This window comes from Bufo gargarizans, chromosome 4, assembly GCF_014858855.1.
Source record: "Bufo gargarizans isolate SCDJY-AF-19 chromosome 4, ASM1485885v1, whole genome shotgun sequence".
NCBI classification, from domain to species: domain Eukaryota; kingdom Metazoa; phylum Chordata; class Amphibia; order Anura; family Bufonidae; genus Bufo; species Bufo gargarizans.
Genome location: NC_058083.1, coordinates 216,733,905 through 216,753,684, shown reverse-complemented (window position 1 = coordinate 216,753,684; position 19,780 = coordinate 216,733,905). Strand labels below are relative to the sequence as shown.

Genomic DNA, 19,780 nt, shown 5'->3' with positions numbered 1-19,780 from the left:
GCGCCTGTAGCATGCGCGAGCGGGCATCATGTTTAAAGAACATGCCAGTGCCAAAAGGGTTAATTTTGTATAGGTGAGAAGCAGGATACACTATTCAGTAAAAATAATGGATTTAGGTCCAATAAGGAACGTTTCCTAGACACAAAATGAACAAATAACTGCTACTTACACATCCTTGCAAGAAGTGAAGATGTCTTCCACAAGTTCCATGTCATTTAGGATGAGCGCCAAGCGCAATGCCTCTGGATAACGATTGAACTTTCGGAAAATAGACAGAGCACAACGCAGGAGGGACGAATTCTCGGGTTCAGGGACATAACTCACACAACTGAATGGAAGGTAAAGAAATGGTTAACCACATGGGCAGCAAATTAGGTAACTTCTGAAGAGATTTATAAAAAAAAAAAATATAATAATAGGTTGCAGCACGGGCCTGGAGGAGGGGCTTCACTACTACTTCCACCACTATTCAACCCAGCCGTTGCGCTACACATGACTTTCCTAGACTGCGTTTGCTACAGCTTTTGTGAATCTAAAACATCCAGAAGGACCAAACTTTCCTCACATCTCAGACACCACTGCATGAAATTATTTTGGTGTGATATCACTCCGAAAAAGGTGTCCAGATCTCTTTTGCAGCTTACAGAATGATGGCAGAATTCATATTAGTTGCTACAGACAACAGATTTCTGACTACGCCAAATGTCCTCCCGGCTGACCTCACCTTACAACATGGAGCATGGATTTCTAAGGACCCATGGCCCTCTTCTCCTGCAAAATGCACGGAGCAAGTATGAACATCCACCTGTCATACACCATGAAGACTGAGCAGGTCCAACCACTGATGGCTGTGCTGTTAGCAGCAATTATCTGAAGCATCAGGAGCCAAAAAAAAATCCTGACAGATAACTAATTTGTGAACTGGTGCGTCTTTAGGTCACTCTTTTTTCAGATTTGACATACTCACCTGGTGAGGTAGAGGCAAACTTTAGAATATGCGTTGTCATCAATGTACTTTTCCAGCATATCCATTTGCTCAATTTCCATGAGCAGGTCGCAGGCTTCATGTTCAGTATTGTGGGCCATATTGTATGGGACAATCTCCTTCACCAACGTCAGCAGTGTATCCCGCTGGGATTTATCGGATTCTTCCACTTCTTGCCACTCTTTGGCAACCTCCCCTGCCAAGTGCCTAACGGGAGCAAAGTGAGAACCTGACATTTCAGGAAGTCTTGGAGGGGGGTTGTTACATATTAATCAGCATTTTAGAATGTACCTAAACCTTCATAACTACAAATTATTTTTATAATTTACTTTTTTTGTTGTTTTACTTCTCCTAGTGAAATAGGCAACTGAAGATCAAATGCCTATCACACTTTGCAATCCGTATTCAGTTAAACTGCTGGCCGAAGCGTTGCCGCTCTTCCTGTACCAGCGCTTTTCTCAAGCCTGGCATAAATGTGTCTGGTTGGCTCCCTGGTTATATAGATTCCCATTTGAGGCTCAAGTGGGAACAGGCAGAGCAGCATGTGCTATGTCAACACCTGCCCTGCGTTCTGCTAGTATCCTGTACCGATGCATTATGCCAGGCCTGAGAAGAGCAGCGCTGGTACAGGCAGAGCCGAGATGTTCTGGCCTGTACAGCGATCAGCGCGATAGCAGGGGAATCCGTTCTCTAGTACACAGCAGTACGGATTGCAAAGTGTGAACGGCACCTGAACTTCAAGGGCCTATTTCAATGGAAAAAGTAAAAAAAAAAAAAAAAAAAAAAAAAGTACACTACAAAAATAAATTTTCCTCACGTTTAGAACAGATTTTATTAAAGTGTATTTAATACAGTGTTTAGATATATTTTAAATAATGGCTACAAACTGATTAAAATGAATTCACAGGAGTAGATGCCGTACGGGTAATCCGCTGTGTGAAAGAGTGCCAAGCCCCGCTCCGGACAGCAGAGACACAGAGCAGTAACATGATTGATAATACTCTGTGCCTCTCTGATCTTTTTACTACAAAATCAGTGAGATTAAGTGGTCACTGTAATTTTGCAGTAAAAAGATCATAGAGAGGCAAAGAGCATTATCAATCATGTTAATGCTCCGTGTCTCTGCTGTCCGGAACAGGGCTTGGCTGTCTTTCACGCAGGATTCCACACACGGGATCTGCTCGTGTGAAAGAGCCCTAAGGGTGGCAGAAAAACATGGAATTCTCATAGCCCTTTAGGCCTCTGTATTTAGTTAGGGCTCTTTCACACTTGCGTTCTTTTGTTCCGGCATAGAGTTCCGTCGTCGGGGCTCTATGCCGGAAGAATCCTGATCAGTTTTATCCTAATGCATTCTGAATGGAGATAAATCCGTTCAGGATGCATCAGGATGTCTTCAGTTCAGGACCGGAAAGTTTTTTGGCTGGAGAAAATACCGCAGCATGCTGCGCTTTTTGCTCCGGCCATAAATCCTGAACACTTGCCGCAAGGCCGGATCTGGAATTAATGCCCATTGAAAGGCATTGATCCGGATCCGGCCTTAAGCTAAACGTCGTTTCGGCGCATTGCCGGATCCGACGTTTAGCTTTTTCTGAATGGTTACCATGGCTGCCAGGACACTAAAGTCCTGACAGCCATGGTAAAGTGTAGTGGGGAGCAGTATACCTACCGTCCGTGCGGCTCCCAGGCGCTTCAGAGTGACGTCAGGGCGCCCCACGCGCATGGATGACGTGATCGCATGGACACGTCATCCATGCGCATGGGGCGCTCTGATGTCATTCTGGAGCGCACCGGGAGCCGCGCGGACTGTAAGTATACCGCTCCCCACTACTACTATGGCAACCAGGACTTTAATAGCGTCCTGGCTGCCATAGTAACACTGAACGCATTTTGAAGCCGGATCCGTCTTCAAATGCTTTCAGTTCACTTGCGTTTTTCCGGATCCGGCATGTAATTCCGGCAAATGGAGTACACGACGGATCCTGACAACGCAAGTGTGAAAGAGGCCTTAGCTGGAGTAACTAACATGTAGAACCTCCACTTATATCAGTCAGTAAAGACATGAGGAAAACACCCAGACATGGTTTCCTGCCTTACCTTACGTATTCATGTCCCCATGATGCCAGTTCTTCCTGTGACCCAAAGAGTCGGTACTTAAGACATTCTCTATCACCACTCATAGTCATAGCAAGAACGGAAATGATATCAGCAGCAAAACGCTGAGGAAAGAGAATAAGCAATCATTATCAAGTGTAATCCCAATTCTAACCAAGAATATCAATAGCATTTACTGCATCAATCCTATTAAACCCAAATCATGTAGAGCTCTAAACAACCACAAAAATAAAAAAGGGTTTCTTCCACCTTCATCTGGAGGATCTGTAATTTAAAAGGGGTTCTCCAGGAATTAAGAAAATACTTAAATATTACTTTGATATAAATATATTCCCAAATGCCTTTCATTAGCTATAATGTCTCGTTTTGTCTAGGTAGCAATCATTAGGCGAAATAAAATGCCGCCGTTCTATTAGTACACACAAACCCTGTCCTAATCATACAGGAAGAGAAGTTACTTCACAACACTGAGGTAAAGAGCTGCCTCATCCTCCTCTCAGCTCTACCTGTCAGGGATAATGATCCTGAATACAGTATAACATGATCTTCAGCTGAATCTCTGTAGGAATGGAGTTCATGAGGCGACATGAAGTACAGTGGTCCAAAGTAACTTGTCCTCCTGTATAATTAGGACAGGTTGTGTGTGTACTAATAGGATGGCGGCCATTTTATTCCTGCTAATCACTGCTCCTAGACAAAATGAGCCATTATAACTACAGGGCTCCAGAAGGCGACCAAAATGGTCGCCAATGCGACTTAGAATTGTTAAATGGCGACAAGACTTTGTAGTCTTGTCGCCATTTGCGACCGGGAAGGAACTGACATGGGATGCGCTGCGCGTGCCATGTTCTTCTCAACAGCACAGGAGAGACGGAGGCAGTCCGGCACCTGAGGGGGTTAATAGTGGGCGGATCGCAGCGGGCAGTCAGAGGCTGGGTGCCGGGTATGGGATATGGCTGGCACCCGCAGCGCAGCCTGCGCTTGTATTAAGCATAAACTATATTCATTGGTGGCACAGTGCACCGCCCCCCGCCCACCCCAGTATTATAAAGTAGAATCATTGGTGGCGCAGTGGCCCCCCCGTGGGATTGAGTATCGTAATGCTTTTTTATGGTATTGAAATAGTCTAAATCGTGACAACCCTAGGTAAGACGTGTGTTTTTTTTATTATACCGTAATTATATGCATTTTAAATTTGGTGACTAAAAATTTTAATTTTAAAACAAGAGCACCAACACTCACCTTATTTTCTCCAGGTTCCATACTCTCATATATTTCCTTCAGTTTCCCATAATGTGGTCTCAAGAACTTCAGAGGTTTGGGAACAGAAGTCATAGAAGTGGTGGAAGAGCGAATCTGTCTACGGAGTTCCTCCAGAGCCGGTTTGTAAAGTGAGCTATCCTTCTCCTAGAGGGGGAAAAACCCATTTATTGTAAATGCAAAACCGGACCTTTTGTTTGCAGAGGACCTGTCATGTCCGCCAACATCGGTGTCCACTGTTCTACAGATTCCAGCATGTTTTTCCCCCCTACCCTGCCCAAGCAATCGCCATCGGTGTCGGTAGTTTTGGCAGGCACTTTGAGGCCATGCACTATCTTGGGGACATGATTCTCAGCTATGAGTAAACCTGCGCTCCGATACTGTCACTGCTCTGATCTTCCCCCCGTTCACAGTACATGGACTAAATAGGATACCAGGATCTGAAACTATCTGCACCGATTGCCTTAGAACATGGGGTGCCTAGGGAAAACAAAAACAAACCAGAATCTGTGAAGCAATGGCTACTGCGAGGTAAAGGCCACAGCCTTGGAGGACGTGACAGGTCCTCTATAATTCCTCAGAGCAATAGGAACTTCTCAGAGCAGGGACCATATATATCAAAGTGACACAAAGTGATAAAATGATGGGGATGTTCCCCAGTAAGCACATGGTGAATATAGAACAGCAGGATACTGACCCCCAGTCTCTCCACAAGCATTTCAAGTTCATCCTGCAATTGCTTGTCTTCTTCCGACTGTGAAAACAAGAATATGAAGGGACAGGTTTATCGCAATGTTGTATGGTACTCATGAGCAGTTCTCCTTCACAGTCAGGGCCGCAAAGTAGTAATCAGCACAATACAAGTGGAAAAAATGTCACATGCCGTTCCTCTAAGGCTGGGTTCACACCTGAGCGTTTTACAGCGCGTTCCTACGCGCTGTAAAACGCTCAACAAAGAGAAACCAATGCTTCCCTATGGGAATGGTTCTCATCTGGGCGTTTTACAGCGCGTACGATCGCGCTGTAAAACGCCCGACGCCCCAAGAAGTACATGAGCTTCTTTGGGGCCTCTTGTCGCGTGTTCCCGTACATAGACTTTCGGGAACGCATGACAATGGGCGTTCGTTTGTCTCTGTATGCGCGATTGCAAACGCCGGTACAATCGCGGATACAGAGCGCTCCTTTCAGAACGCTCAGGTGTGAACCCAGCGTAAATCAAGACACTGCATGACATAAGCTACCAATATGATGGGTAGTAGGAGGAACATGGCTGGTGTACATGACCCCAGTGCAGATTACTGGGAGGATACGCTATGTACCCAGCACTGATGTAGGTGGCACACTGGCTTACAAATAAACGGGTCCCAATACAACTGCAGCTCATAAAATCAACTAACAGGTCCAGACTGTAGGAGGACTTATGAAGAGCGAGCCCATGTACGTATCCTTACAACAGGCTGGCATCATCGTGGTCTTATCACAGACGGACAAGCTTAAAGGGAACCTGTCACCGGGATTTTGTGTATAGAGCTGAGGACATGGGCTGCTAGATGGCCGCTAGCACATCCGCAATACCCAGTCCCCATAGCTCTGTGTGCTTTTATTATATAAAAAAAAAACTGATTTGATACATATGCAAATTAACCTGAGATGAGTCCTGTCCCTGACTCATCTGACGTACTGGACTCATCTCAGGTTAATTTGCATATGTATCAAATCGTTTTTTTTTTTTACACAATAAAAGCACACAGAGCTATGGGGATTGGGGATGTGCTAGCGGCCATCTAGCAGTCCATGTCCTCAGCTCTATACACAAAATCCCGGTGACAGGTTCCCTTTAAAGAGGTGGTCTCATTGTAGGCACTGGTGGCATAATCGTTAGGATAAGCTACCAGTGTCACCTCTGGGATGGCACTTGTCTCAAGAACACGCCCTTGGAATTGAAGGAGAACGCACTATACATGTGCAGCATACTCTCTATGCATTTCTGAAAATTGCTGAGTAAGGGAGATCAGCTATTTTCTGAAGTCCTATAGAAATTACTGGAGTGTGCACCGCTCCATTCACTTATATGGGACTGCCGAAGACACTGGCTCGGCTACTTTCAGCAGTACCATCGAAATGAATGGAGGGTGGCCGTGCATGCATGACTGCTCTCTCTGCACGGTTCAGGGGGTCCCATTCTGGAGATGGGGACAGGTAGCAGAGATGGGACCTGCACCTATCCTAGTGATACGTCCCCAATGTCCAATATATGACAACCTCTTTAGGCTACATGTGTCTGTCGTGCAACTTGTTGTCGCCCAACATTTATTCCATCGTAGTCAATGGTGCGACATGCTGCAATGCAAAAGTTAGATTTTAGTGCAACTTCCGCGTTGCAGTCACAGCATATTGCTGTGCAACACCATTGACCATCATTACAAAAAATGTTGCGCAACTCTTCAGCAACGTAGTTGTACCTTTTTTTGTTGCCGTATCTCGAACTTCTAAAAATGTGCAAGTTATTAAGGGCTCTTTTACACGAGTGTGCCCCTTGCGGGAATCATGCTCCGTGTGAGAGAGGGATTGTGCGGTCTTGACTACAGAAGTGCATGGCATGGTTGCCTCTGCCTAACCTTCCTGTAACGGAATCATACTGACCTAAAGCTGTCGGTATGATTCCGGTACAGAAAGGTGAGGTAGAGGCCCACTGCTTCATCAACCATGCACTTCTGTAGTCCAGACCGCACAAGCCCTCTCTCACACGGAGCATGGTTTTACATCCAGTACTTAGGGTACTTTCACACTAGCGTTATTCTTTTCCGGCATAGAGTTCTGTCCTAGGGGCTCAATACCGGAAAAGAACTGATCACTTATATCCCCATGCATTCTGAATGGAGAGCATTCCGGTCAGGATGTCTTCAGTTCAGTCTTTTTGACTTTTCAGGACAGAGATAATACCGCCGCACGCTGCAGCTTTATCTCCGTCCATTTTTCCGGAACACATTGAAATGCATTAATGCCGGATGCGGCCCAGAGTGTTCCAGCAAAACTGATCCGTTCTTGCGGTATGCACATGCTCATTGCATTTGGATCCTGATCAGTCTGACAAATGCCATCAGTTTGCATAAGTTTTCACGGATCCGGCAGGCAGTTCCGGTGACAGAACTGCCTGCCGGATTCCTCTGCCGAAAGTGTGAAAGTACCTGTAACAATAACTGATCCATAGAAACAGCTCACATTTAATGAACACTTCTATGTAAGTGAGGGACTGCTCATACAGCGATTCCTGAATTGTGTGAGGTGTATGGGCAGTGGTGCTGCTGCGGTACCATCACGCCCTCTTGGCTGCCTGCATGTTACGAACAGAGAGCGGGTAGCTACTGTCATGATGCCCTTTAACGGAAACCTGTCACCTGGAATTTGGCAATAGAGCTGGGGATATGGGCTGCTAGCACATCCGCAATACCCAGTCCCCATAGCTCTGTGTGCTTTTATTGTGTAAAAAAAAACAAAAAACGATTTGATAAAGATATGCAAATTACCCTGATATGAGTCCTGTCCCTGAAAGGAGTCCAGCATGAAGGAGCCCAGCACCGCCCCGCATACTCAGAATCTCCTCCTTGCTCCCCGACGCCAGAAAGCTAGAGCGCCGTAATCTTACAATGTGCGAGCTAGCGCATGCGCAGAGTCGTCATAGTGTTCCTCGACATCAGTCTCAGGGAACAAACTGCGCACGCGCTAGCTCGTGCATCGCGAGATTACGGCGCTCTAGCTTTCTGACGTTGGGGAGCGAGGAGATTCGGAGGATGCGGGCGGTGCTGGGCTCCTTCACGCTGGACTCATCTCAGGTAAATTTGCATATCTAGCAAATCGTTCTCTTCCCCCCCCCCCCCCAAACAATAAAAGCACACAGAGCTATGGGGACTGGGTAGTGCGGATGTGCCAGCGGCCATCTAGCAACCTATGTCCTCAGCTCTATACACCAAATCCTGGTGACAGGTTCCCTTTAACCTCTCCTCCACTCTCGGTCAGGCACTGTTTCGGACAGCTACAGCCCTGCTTAGCTGACCCGTAGAGGCTCATAGGGGGGAGCTGGTATTCAAACACCGGGAACCACTACAGATTGAGGGGCCCTGATGTGTATGTCATGTCTGGACCTCCTAGTCCTGTGACAACAGTTTAACTTCTGCATTAACCCATTATGGATGACAATGGCGCTGTCCAGGGGAGAGCTTGGGCCTGTCAGCAGGCAGGGGATAGAAGGTGCAGGGTATTTGTGCGGACAGATCCTGAGCCTGCTTCACCTCCGATCATGGTGCCACTTCCAGTACCAGTACGGTGACACAGCATGTACATGAGCCGGCTGCACCCCCATGTGAACCTGGTGTGGACGAGCCGGGGTGACTCAGCTCTCTCCGATCTAGGCCGCTGCCTCTCTGCTGCACGCAGCCAGCTCCTTCCCTTCCGTATCTCACCAGTTCCTGCTCCTCCTTCTTATCCTTCGCCGGATCGCGCTTCTCGCCGCCGGCCTCCTTGCCTTTCCCGCTCGGGGTTGTCTGTTGACTCCGGCTCTGTTCTTCCATGTCTGCCGATGAGTCTCAGTACAGAAGCATACAGACCGGCGGATGTACGCACGCGCAGATAGCACGTAACTAGACGTCAAACGCTCACGCAGAAAGAAGCGCCGCACATTGGGCGTTCCATTGTCCTAGTGCTGAGCATGCGCGGTCGGTGTCACGTGATTGGAGTCATTTTTGCGCTCCACTGTGTATTGTAGTAGGTTAGTGCCCTATTGGTGCCCTTCAGCGCAGTATGCCACAAATGTATGACTATAATATACCTACTTATCTTTTCCTGATAGGCCAGTGGTTGTAATGTATTATTAATCCTTAGGCAGTGAAACTCGCACCATTTTGCAAGCAAGTTTAGTCAGTTTTGTCTGGAATGGCATTCAGTTATTTATTTTCCCCGCGGGTGCAATGCTTTTTGATGCGTTTTTCATGCGTGTGATAAAAAACGGAAGGTTTACAAACAACATCTAGATTCTAAATTTTCACTGAAGCCCGATTCACTTCTATGGGGCCAGGGCTGCGTGAAAAACGCTAAATATAGAACTTGCTACGTTTTTCACGCAACACAAGACTAATGAGTGAAAAAAAATGAATGGGTCAGCATTCAGTGCGGGTGCTATACATACGTTCACGTCACACATTGCACCCGCTTGGAAAAATCGCTCATGTGAAAGGAACCTTAGTGTAAACCTAGACAGTCTATGGCTGCATTCATGGTTAGTGTTTTTAACCCCTTCACTACCGAGCCACTTTTCACCTTAAATCCCAGGCCGATTTTTGCAAATCTGATGTGTCACTTTATGCGGTATTAACTTTTAAATGCTGTTACTTATCCAGGCCATTCTGAGACTGTTTTCTCGTCACATATTGTCTTCATGGCAGTGGTAAAATGTTTTTTTTTTTTTTTCTAAAAAATTATCAAATTTACCAAAAATTTTGAAAAATTAGCAAATTTCAATTTCTCTACTTTTATAATAGATAGTAATAACTCAAAATATAGTTATTACTTTACATTCTCCATATGTCTACTTCATGTTTGGATCATTTTGAAAATGACATTTTATTTTTTTGGGATGTTAGAAGGCTTAGGCCCCTTGCAGATGTATGTGTCCGGATTAGGTCCGGATACATTGCATCTGCGATCAGGGAAAATCGTGCGAATAGGTATGCAATTGCAGTCAGTTTTGACTGCGATTGCGTTCCAAGGTTCAGTTTTTATCGCGTGGGTGCAATGCGTTTTGTACGCGCGTGATAAAAAACTGACTGGCACCCAGACCCGAACCCGGACTTCTTCACTGAAGTTCGGGTTTGGGATCGGTGTTCTGTAGATTTTATTATTTTCCCTTATAACATGGTTATAATAGAAAATAATAGCATTCTTAATCTTCAGGACCTGCCAAAGGACCTTTGATGACGCAATCGCGCTCACCACGTGGTAAGCGCGGTGACGTCAGCGCAGGTCCTGCTGATTGAAGATAGAAATATTTTATCTTCATTCGGCAGGACCTGTGCTGACATCACCGCGCTCACCACATGGTGGGCACGATTACTTCAAAGGTCCTTTGGCAGGTCCTGAAAGAAGAAGATGCCAGCTGCGCAATGAACAGGATGAGGTGTTAATTTTTTTTTTTAACCCCTAAAGCCACATTTTAGTAAGCATTCTGTATTAAAGGGAACCTGTCACCTCCCAAAACCATCCCAAGCCGCCAGCAGTACCTGCGTGTAGCCAGCAGTGTGTTTCTGATGATGCCTTTCTTCCTGAAGGCCGATGCGGCTAAAGTACTGAAAACGTTGTTATCCCCTGCTGGCGCGTTTCTCCACACATGCTTTAAGTCACGGTAACTGTGCCCCCTTCCCTGCCCCTTCGCTGTGACTGACAGCTGGCAGTTCGGCTGGCTTTGCCGAACTCTCTGCATAAGCGCTGTCAGTCACAGCGAAGGGGCAGGGAAGGGGGCACAGTTACCGTGACTTGAAGCAAGGAGGCCACTCCTTGCTTCAAGGGGTGATCTTTGCACCCTCCTTTCTTTCCCCAGAAATCTCGCGCAGCCGCAGTATCGCCGACTGCCTGCTCCTGTACGATACTACGACTCCTGAGGGCAACAGCCTCAATAGTGTCACTGGACATGTGCCAAGCCCAGTGACGTAATCAGAGCGCTGTTGCCTCAGGAGCCGTAGTATCGTACAGGCGCAGGCAGTCGGCGATACTGCGGCTGCGCAAGATTTCTGGGGAAAGAAAGGAGGACGCAAGGATCGTGGGGTGAATAAATTACATGACGTAGCGGAGGGGGCAGCGCCGTTCGGCTCCGATGTGGGAGTAAATTTATTCATGAGGAGGCGTGCTAGGCTTGAAATAAAAGGCGGGCTGGGCACTGCAGGGGGGGCGTTACTGGGCACTAGAGGAGAGGAATAACGCCCCTCTGGGCACCTTGAAGCTTAATTAGAATATTTAAAAAATCGCTTTTTGATCAAAATGAAAACTTGAATAAAAGAAAGAAGACACATGCTGGAATGAAGGTACTTTATTGAACATTGCTATGTTAACAGTTTAATATGCTCAAACTAGGTGACAGATTCCTTTTAACCACCAACATGTTCTCATTGAGGAGAGCACAGCTTTTTCCTTTTCTTAGTTGTTGCCCTACCAGGGACCTAGGGAGGCCTCTTTGATTTTTGCATATTGTGATGCACGCCACAGTACCTCTGGAAGCTAGAGACTGGAACAGTGGTAGACTTGTGTAGTAATTATCCACGTAGAGATGGTAACCCTTATCCAGTAGTGGCTGCAGTAAGTCCCACACTATCTTCCCACTAACTCCTAGGACGGTGGGGCATTCTGGGGGTTCAATCCCAGAACTTGTGAGTGTACCCAGAGCTACTCTAACAGAATTTATACATTTTTATGCCATACCTTGCCCGCTTGCTGGGCAGGTACTGGCAGAATCTTATCCTCCCTTTGAAAAGTAATAGGGATTCGTCTAAGCAGAAATTTTTTCTGGGGTGTACACTTCTGAAAACTTTGCATTGAAGTGGTCAAGGACGGGCCTAATTTTGTACAGACAGTCAAATGCGGGGTCTTTCTGGGGTGGGCACTGTGCATTATCGTTATAATGCAAAAATTTCAGGATTGCTTGGAATCGATTACGGGCCATGGCACTACTGTAAATTGGAGTGTGGCAGGGGCGGACTGACCATTCGGGCACTCAGGCAAGGAACGACGGCCCGTGGCCACTAGGGGGCCCGCTCACTCCTGCAGCCAGAGGTCGCAATAACTTTTACTCAGTTGCGTACTAAGGTGGGGAGCGGTCCGCCCCGGGTGCCCGCTCTCATGGGGGTGCCAGAAGCAATGAGCGCTTCCATCAATATAGATGAAAGCGCTCATTGCTGGGAGCTGCAGTCCTGTCACTCACCGCTCAGCTCCCCGTGCTTCTCCCCTCCTTTAGTCCGGCGGCGCTCTGAATAGTAAAGCAGGAAGACTTCTCCCTGCTCCACCATTCATGCTGCAGGCAGGGATCGCACTGCTGGCATGTGTGGTTGGAGCCTGCAGCATGGAAATCTGCATAAGCTCCGCCCACACAGTGCTGCAGAGCGATCTGTGCCTGCAAGGGAGAGAGGACTGTGAGCTTCAGGAACCGGACAAGGTGAGTAGTTACTGTGTTTTTTTGTTTCTGTTTTTAAACACAGAGGGGGCACAATGGTAATTGCTAATGTGAAGGGGCACAATGGGCATTTCTACTCTGGAGGGGGCACAATGGGCATTTCTACTCTGGAGGGAGCACAACAGGCATCTCTTCTCTGGAGGGGGCACAGTGGCATTGCTAATGTGAAGGGGGCACAATGGGCATTTCTACTATGGAGGGGGCACAATGGGCATTTCTACTATGGAGGGGGCACAGTGCACAGAGGGCATTACTACTCTGAAGGGTGCACAGAGGGCATTACTACTATTAAGGGGGCACTGCAGGCATTATTACTGTGAAGGGGGCACAATGGGCATTACTAGCACAGAGGACAATATTACTATTAACGGGGCACAATGGGGATTTCTACTATGGAGGGGACACAGAGGGCATTATTACTGTGAAGGGGGCACAATGGGCATTATTACTCTTAAGGGGGCACAATGGGAATTATTACTATTAAGGGGGCACAATGGGCATTATTACTGTGAAGGGGACAATGGGCATTGCTAATATTAAGGGGCATTATTACTGTGAAGGAGGCACAATGGGGATTATTACTGTGATGGGGGCACAAAGAGGGCATTACAACTTTGAAGGGGCACAGATAGGGCATTACTACAGTGAAAGGGCCACAGAGAGGGCATAACTACTGTGAGAGGGGCACAATGAGGGCATGACTACTATGAAGGGTGCACATTGAAGGGATAAGTACTTTAAGGTGGCACAATGTGGGCATAATGACTGTTAGGGGGGCACAATGTGGGCATAACTACTGTTAGGGGGCACACATCTGTACAAAACTACTATGAAGGTATTGCAATGAGGGCAATACTACTGTGAGGGGGTTACGATCTTTTTAAAGTATTGAGTGGGGGGTGTTCCAGCGAAAGGAGCCGCCCCGGGTGCCAAACAACCTAGGCATGCCACTGCTTTTGCTAAATAATACATTTTACTCCCTGGAAAAAGTCCCCCACATTCATCAGCGCAGTGAGCACTGTGAATGGGCACGGGCAGCGCAGCAATGCTGCCTGTGCCAGAAATAACCAATAACAAAGCCTACAGCAAGGAGCTTTGTTATTGGTTGGGTATTGGCGATACAGGTTGGGTCAGGCAGGGGAAGCAGGGCGAGAGCTGGAAGGAGGGGCCGGCTCCCGGAAGTGGCTGTATTAGGGAGAGCAGGGCGCTGCCTAAGGACCCTGGGGAGACGCGGACTCATGTGACTGGACTGGTCTGAGAGAAAAGCTGACCCTGGGCCTGTAACCCCCCCCACCTGCCGTTGTTGTGGAAGTGAAAAGCCCGGTCAGTCTTCAAGTGATTCCCGTTCTCCCTCCTCCTGTCACCTCACTAGTGACCCTACTTCCCCCTCCTCCTGTCACCCCACTAGTGACCCTGCTCCCGCCCTCCTCCTGCCCCCCCTAGTGACCCTGCTCCCTAGTGACCCTGTGTGTCTGTCCCTGTGTGTGTGTCTTTCCCTGTGTGTGTGTCTTTCCCTGTGTGTGTCTGTCCCTGTGTGTGTGTGTGTCTGTCCCTGTGTGTGTGTGTCCGTGTGTGTGTCTGTCCCCGTGTGTGTGTCTGTCCCCGTGTGTGTGTCTGTCCCTGTGTGTGTGTGTCCCTGTCCCTGTGTATCTCTCCCTGTGTGTGTCACCATCACCATGCCCACAGTGTTCCTATGTCTTGATGCAGCTGCATCAGGACGTTCTGTGCGGGGTAAGAAGAAGAAGATGGAAGAGGAGGCAGCGCCGCCAGCATGGAGTCCGTAGGAGAGACACAGGGAGGCACACTAAGGACGTAGGTAACACTACCACATTATCAGGACTAGTGTTATCTGTGTTTTTACATAGGACTGCAGGTAACACTACCACATTATCAGCACTAGTGTTATCTGTGGGTTTACATAGGACTGCAGGTAACACTACTACATTTTCTATACTCAGATAGCCATTACTGTGTTATCTGTGTTTTTACATAGGACTGCAGGGGACATCTACTATATTATCTGTACTCAGAGAGTTATCACTGTATAGGGGTGCCCACTGAGACTTTATCAGCCAAGGACCCACATGAGCCTGGAGCCGGTGCGGCACGATATGTGGGTGGGGCTGTGTGTGCGTGTGGCTTGAGGGTGGGCGGGGACACAGGCCCCATAATCTCCTATTGCCCGGGGGCCCCATGAGTTTTCAGTCCACCCCTGCATGGAAGCTCTCTCCCTCTCCACACAACGTACATCAAGGGTTAATGCGCCGGCATCAGTGTTTTCACATACAGCCGGGGTCCAGCTGATCAGTGCGGCGCTGGGTGGCAAGTCACGTCCCACTGCGCCTTACTATTACGGCGCTGGGCGGGAAGGGGTTAAAGTGGCCCTGTAAACCTAAGGCCTCTTTCACACGAGCATGTCGGATTAGGTCCGGATGCATTCAGGATGTGTTCGGTTAAAAACATGCGATTTTGCTAGCAAATTAAGTCAGTTTTGTCTGCGATTGCGTTCAGTGTTTGCGTTTTTTCCGCACGGATGACATCCGGATGGCATGCATTTTGAACGCGCGTGAAAAAACCCGCAACCATCCTCTATAGTCACATGTTTATTTGAAACACATATAAAAAAAACAGCATGCTCTTCTGTTTGGGAAAGCTCCATTTTGTGAGGATATAATCTAGTGTGTGGAGTGTTTGCATTTGTTCCTTTGCAGGATGTCCGCTTTCCCCTTATTAAATCCTGACCATGTGCTCTTGCACTGGCTGGTGTACCAATGCTTTGGAGAGCGGAGAGAAATGCTTGAGGAGGAAGAGGATGTGGGTTCATCCTATTATTTCAAAGAGGGGTTGCAATGGTCAGTTTACGAGTCTGTATGCAGACCTACGTGAGCAACCTGCAATTTTTTTTTATTATTGTCGCATGTTGATCACAACTTTTGATCGGCTTTTGGCGGAGTTGAAGCCTAGCTTGACCTTTATGGACAACAATATGCGGCGTAGTGTCTGAGCTGAGGAATGGATAATTATAACTCTAAGGTATGTAAATATTTGTGCACTTATAAACACATAAATGTAATTTATTTCCGATATATATTAAATAAATATAGTGGATGGTGATAGTGCTTTGACCATTCCCTGATCTCTTACCGACACGGTCCCGGGTTCAGTGGTGATCTGCGGCCGGTGCTTCCCAATCACCGCTGCAGTCCTGGGCTCTGTCTGTGTGGGTGCTGTTGTTCTGGGATCTGCTCCATAGTTTGCTCTCAGCCCTGGCCACAACATGCTTGCTGTTTGTTTCCTGCAGCGCGGGTCACTTCCTGGGCTTTATGGGTTAGGTCATGTGACATCTCTGACCTATCCTAGCCCTCCAGCGCACATATAAGTGGCTCAGCCCCCTTCCCAGATGCCTCAGTGTCCAGGTCCTTGTGTCCTGCCGAGGTTCCTGGTTTCCGTTAGTGGTTCTGGGTTCTGACTTGTATCTGTATTCCTGGACTCTGCTACCTGTTAGATCCCTATTTGCTTGCCTTGACTCTCCTGTTGCCGATCTGGATTGCCTGACCTGTACCTGTGCCGCCTGCCCTGACCTTTTGCCTATCTGGCTACGCATCTGCCTCATCCTTCGGTCCTGCATCTCTGGTACCTTTCTCAGGTACCTCCTGGTCCGCCTTGACCAGCTGCCTCGTATGCCTATCCTCCTCAAGAGGTAGTGACCTGGTGTTCCCCTCGGGAAAGTCTATCCCCACCATCAGGGGTACTGTGAAGATCCAGGGGTTCACTTAGACAATGCCCTTAGAGGATGTAGGACACCAAGCACAGTGGGTTCACACCTGCTGGTTTGTGACAAGTCTGATCTGACAATGTAATGATAATTTCTTACAATATAACAAACATAATTACAAATTATAATAATGTCCTGGTGTGGCCGGGGAGAACTTCACATTTAGAGGGCTGGTAAGTGCCCTGAGAAGAGGTCCTAAGTGTTGGGGTAGAGCAGCCTGAGATGCAGAGGAAGATTGGTGCATATATGATGTGCCATCAATGTATTGCTGCCTATTGTTAGGGTGGAGGGGAAAATGTTTGGCGAGGAGGGTAGTGGGGAGGCCTGATGGGTATCTGTGGAGGAGCCCTAGGTGGTGGCCCATTGATGTTGCGATACAACCGCCAATTTTCTAGGGTCCGAAAGACATTGGTGCGGTCATTTGGAGGAGTCGCTGCCTCAAGAACAATCCCAACTGCGCCTTGGTTGCGCAAGTAAAGATCCTCAGGCACTCTCTTAGAAAAGAGGGCCCAGACTCGGATTATACATTTCATAATGGTCCTCCTAGCGGGCTTGTGAAAGGTAGTTGAGCACCTGACTATTCACCTCCACTTCAGCTGATGGCAATGACCGTTTCCGAAGTGCCGGCAGCTGATGTGAAGGTGCCGAGGGATGTGGGGCCTGGAGATGGTGGAAGGTCCTGCTTCTGCCATATCTTCCGTAGCCTGTGAAGGGGGATTCTCATCCTCAGCTGCAGAAGAATGCTGCTGGGCAGCCTAGTCACTCTCCTCCTCCAGGTTGTCCTACATTCTTCAATAGAGAAAGCATTACAAAAAAGTGTATTACAAATTATAATTTTTATTTTGGTCAATCCGATAATTTCCTATACATTACCAAGCATATATGATTATACATACTTACTGTCGCATGTCCATTATGTCACAAAGGAATATTAGTTGTTCCTTAGGGTACTTTCACACTTGAAGAGTGATCTGGCAAGCAGTTCCTTCGCCGGAATTGCCTGCCAAATCCGTCAAAATCAACATTACCAGACATTTTTCATGCAACTCATCCGTCGTTCCGTCGACGGAAATTCAAGCCGGATCCGTCAATCCGCTGCATACCGTAGACACTTTTTGACGGATCCATCGTGATAGCGGATCCGTCTGTTCCGTTTTCTTCCGTTTTTAAACGGAAAGAGGAATCCGGTATTCAAATTTTAGAGATAAAAAGATGCAATCTGTTAAGCAAATACTGGCTATAAAAAGTGGCTATAAAAGACAACCGAAGGTCACTTACCACTCAGAAGTTCCTTCTGCAGATTGCAGAGATGATACCAGACCATATTTGTTTTGGATTTCAGTCTCTAATTCTGGTTTCACTCTGGAGAAGACGTCTTCGAGCCAGACGGCGTAGAAAGCGTCGCTATTGGGTGCATCCAATAACCTCTGCAGGAATAAGAAGGGGATTTTTTCAAACTCTGTTTCCCGAATTGAGGGATTATCCTTACGGATGACGGTAGAAAGTTTTGATGATCTTTTACAAGACACATTCAAAGACAAGACACCACTTTCCGCCGCTGTGTTTCCCCAGCAGAACCCCTATTGTTGACCATAAGGTAAAGTACATACTTATTATATATAGTACCAATTAATTTCTGTCTAAATTCTTTAAAGCTGCTCTTTGGTAGTGTGAAACTATAAAAGTTTTTGAACCAAATTTCTTTCAGTTTTTCTTGGATCACTGTACAAAGTGCCTCATTTTGACCAAAATTGATGCCCAGCATTATTATTTTTAATTATTTAATTCTACATCTTGTATGTTAAAGTTTTAATCCATATAATGGTCATTAACGATGTAGAATGAACTGTGATCAATATCGGTCACCATAGAGAAAAAAAACCTTTATCGCTATTTTTTTTCAAATTTTTTTTTTTTTTATCACTGTACTTAGAACTTTATTGATACAAGATCTCAAAAGAACCAGTTAAAAGTGCAGCCCCCTTACTCAGCATGCAGTGCCCTCCATCTATCCAGGGGACCCCGGCTAGGGATGTACTTCACACCACAGCCATCAGGAATGAGACGCTTCTCAGTGACCATGGCCTCAAAGTCTTCTGCATTGAACTTTGTGAATCCCCACTTCTTGGAAATGTGGATCTTCTGACGTCCAGGGAACTTGAACTTGGCTCTGCGCAGCGCTTCTACCACATGTTCCTTGTTTAAAGCCTTGGTGCGGATGGACATGATCACCTGCCCAATGTGGACTCTGGCAACCGTGCCCTGAGGTTTCCCAAAGGCACCACGCATACCAGTCTGGAGCCTATCAGCTCCGGCACAGGATAACATCTTGTTGATGCGGATGACGTGGAATGGATGGAGGCGCACTCTGATGTGGAAACCGTCCTTGCCACAGCTCTTCACCATGTACTTGTTGGCGCAGATACGGGCAGCCTCCAGAGCTTCTGATAAGAGCTGCTCGTACTCATCAGAGACCATGTGACCACATAGTGGGAACTCGTCCACCTTGGCCTTCTTACGACCCAAGTCGAAGATCCTGATTTTAGCATCTGGGACTCCGCTACAGAAGCGGGACTTGGGGTAGGACTTGTTTTTGCAGTATCTGTAACAACGGGTGGGTCTGCGGCCCATGGTGGCGGCTAGTACCTCGCCGAAGCCAAAGAGCTTTTACAAAAAAATTTATTGGCCACATAAAAAATCTTGCCCAAAGAAAAATATTGAAATAAGGTCCCATAGAATTGTGTCCGATTGATATACCTTGTATATTATGTTATTTTAAAATCGAATACCCTAATATTTTTTTTTTTTTTTAGGTTTCTTGCAAGTGGAGAAAGTTTCAGCTCACTCCATTTTCAATTTCGCCTTGGCATATTGACTGTTTCCATAATTGTGAAGGAGACATGCAGTGTTTTGTGGGATCAACTGTATGATGAATTTATTTCACATCCAACTAGACAGCATTAGACAGAAATTGCAGAAAATTTTTGGGACATTTGTCAGTTTCCCAACTGCATAGGTGCGGTAGACGGGAAACATATTAGAATTATCAAGCCCCAAGGTACCAGATCAGAGTTTTACAACTACAAGAAATATTTTTCGATAATCCTAATGGCCATCACAGATGCACAATATTGTTTTGTTGCCGTCGACGTAGGGGCCTATGGACGCACCAACGATTCAATGGTATTTAAAAATTCTTATATGGGCCGTAGTCTATATAACAGACAATTTGATTTCCCTCTGCCTCAACCACTGCCAGGTACTGATGCCCCACCCATGCCGTTTGTATTGGTTGGTAATGAGGCCTTCCAAATGTGTGGAAATCTTCTGAAACCGTATTCAAGTTACGGATTAGATTTAAAAAAACGCACATACAACTACTGCTTGATCAGGGCTCGAAGAATGGTTGAATGCACATTTGGAATTTTGGTCGCAA

At 47.0% G+C, this 19,780-nt stretch overlaps 2 protein-coding genes across 2 annotated transcripts in view; both read right to left on the bottom strand.

The window, feature by feature from the left end:
• PSMD2 (proteasome 26S subunit ubiquitin receptor, non-ATPase 2) overlaps nt 1-8,996 on the bottom strand; it is a 35,037-nt gene extending 26,041 nt beyond the window's left edge. The window contains exons 1-6 of the mRNA XM_044291095.1: nt 8,818-8,996; nt 5,055-5,111; nt 4,340-4,504; nt 3,080-3,201; nt 968-1,192; nt 170-328 (exon numbers count right to left, since the gene is read on the bottom strand). Coding sequence (XP_044147030.1) covers nt 170-328; nt 968-1,192; nt 3,080-3,201; nt 4,340-4,504; nt 5,055-5,111; nt 8,818-8,925 — 836 coding nt within the window. The 5' untranslated portion in view covers nt 8,926-8,996. The remainder of the gene's footprint in view (nt 1-169; nt 329-967; nt 1,193-3,079; nt 3,202-4,339; nt 4,505-5,054; nt 5,112-8,817) is intronic.
• A 9,250-nt stretch (nt 8,997-18,246) lies between these two features.
• On the bottom strand, nt 18,247-19,007 carry LOC122934897 (60S ribosomal protein L10-like). Its single transcript, XM_044290555.1, has one exon. The coding sequence runs from the start codon at nt 18,973-18,975 to the stop codon at nt 18,328-18,330; it is 648 nt and encodes a 215-aa protein (XP_044146490.1). The 5' UTR covers nt 18,976-19,007; the 3' UTR covers nt 18,247-18,327.
• Nucleotides 19,008-19,780: the final 773 nt, after the last annotated feature.

What these genes read in the sequence shown, in the direction of transcription:
- LOC122934897 (XM_044290555.1), bottom strand. Translation starts at nt 18,975, where the DNA reads ATGGGCCGCAGACCCACCCGTTGTTACAGATACTGCAAAAACAAGTCC.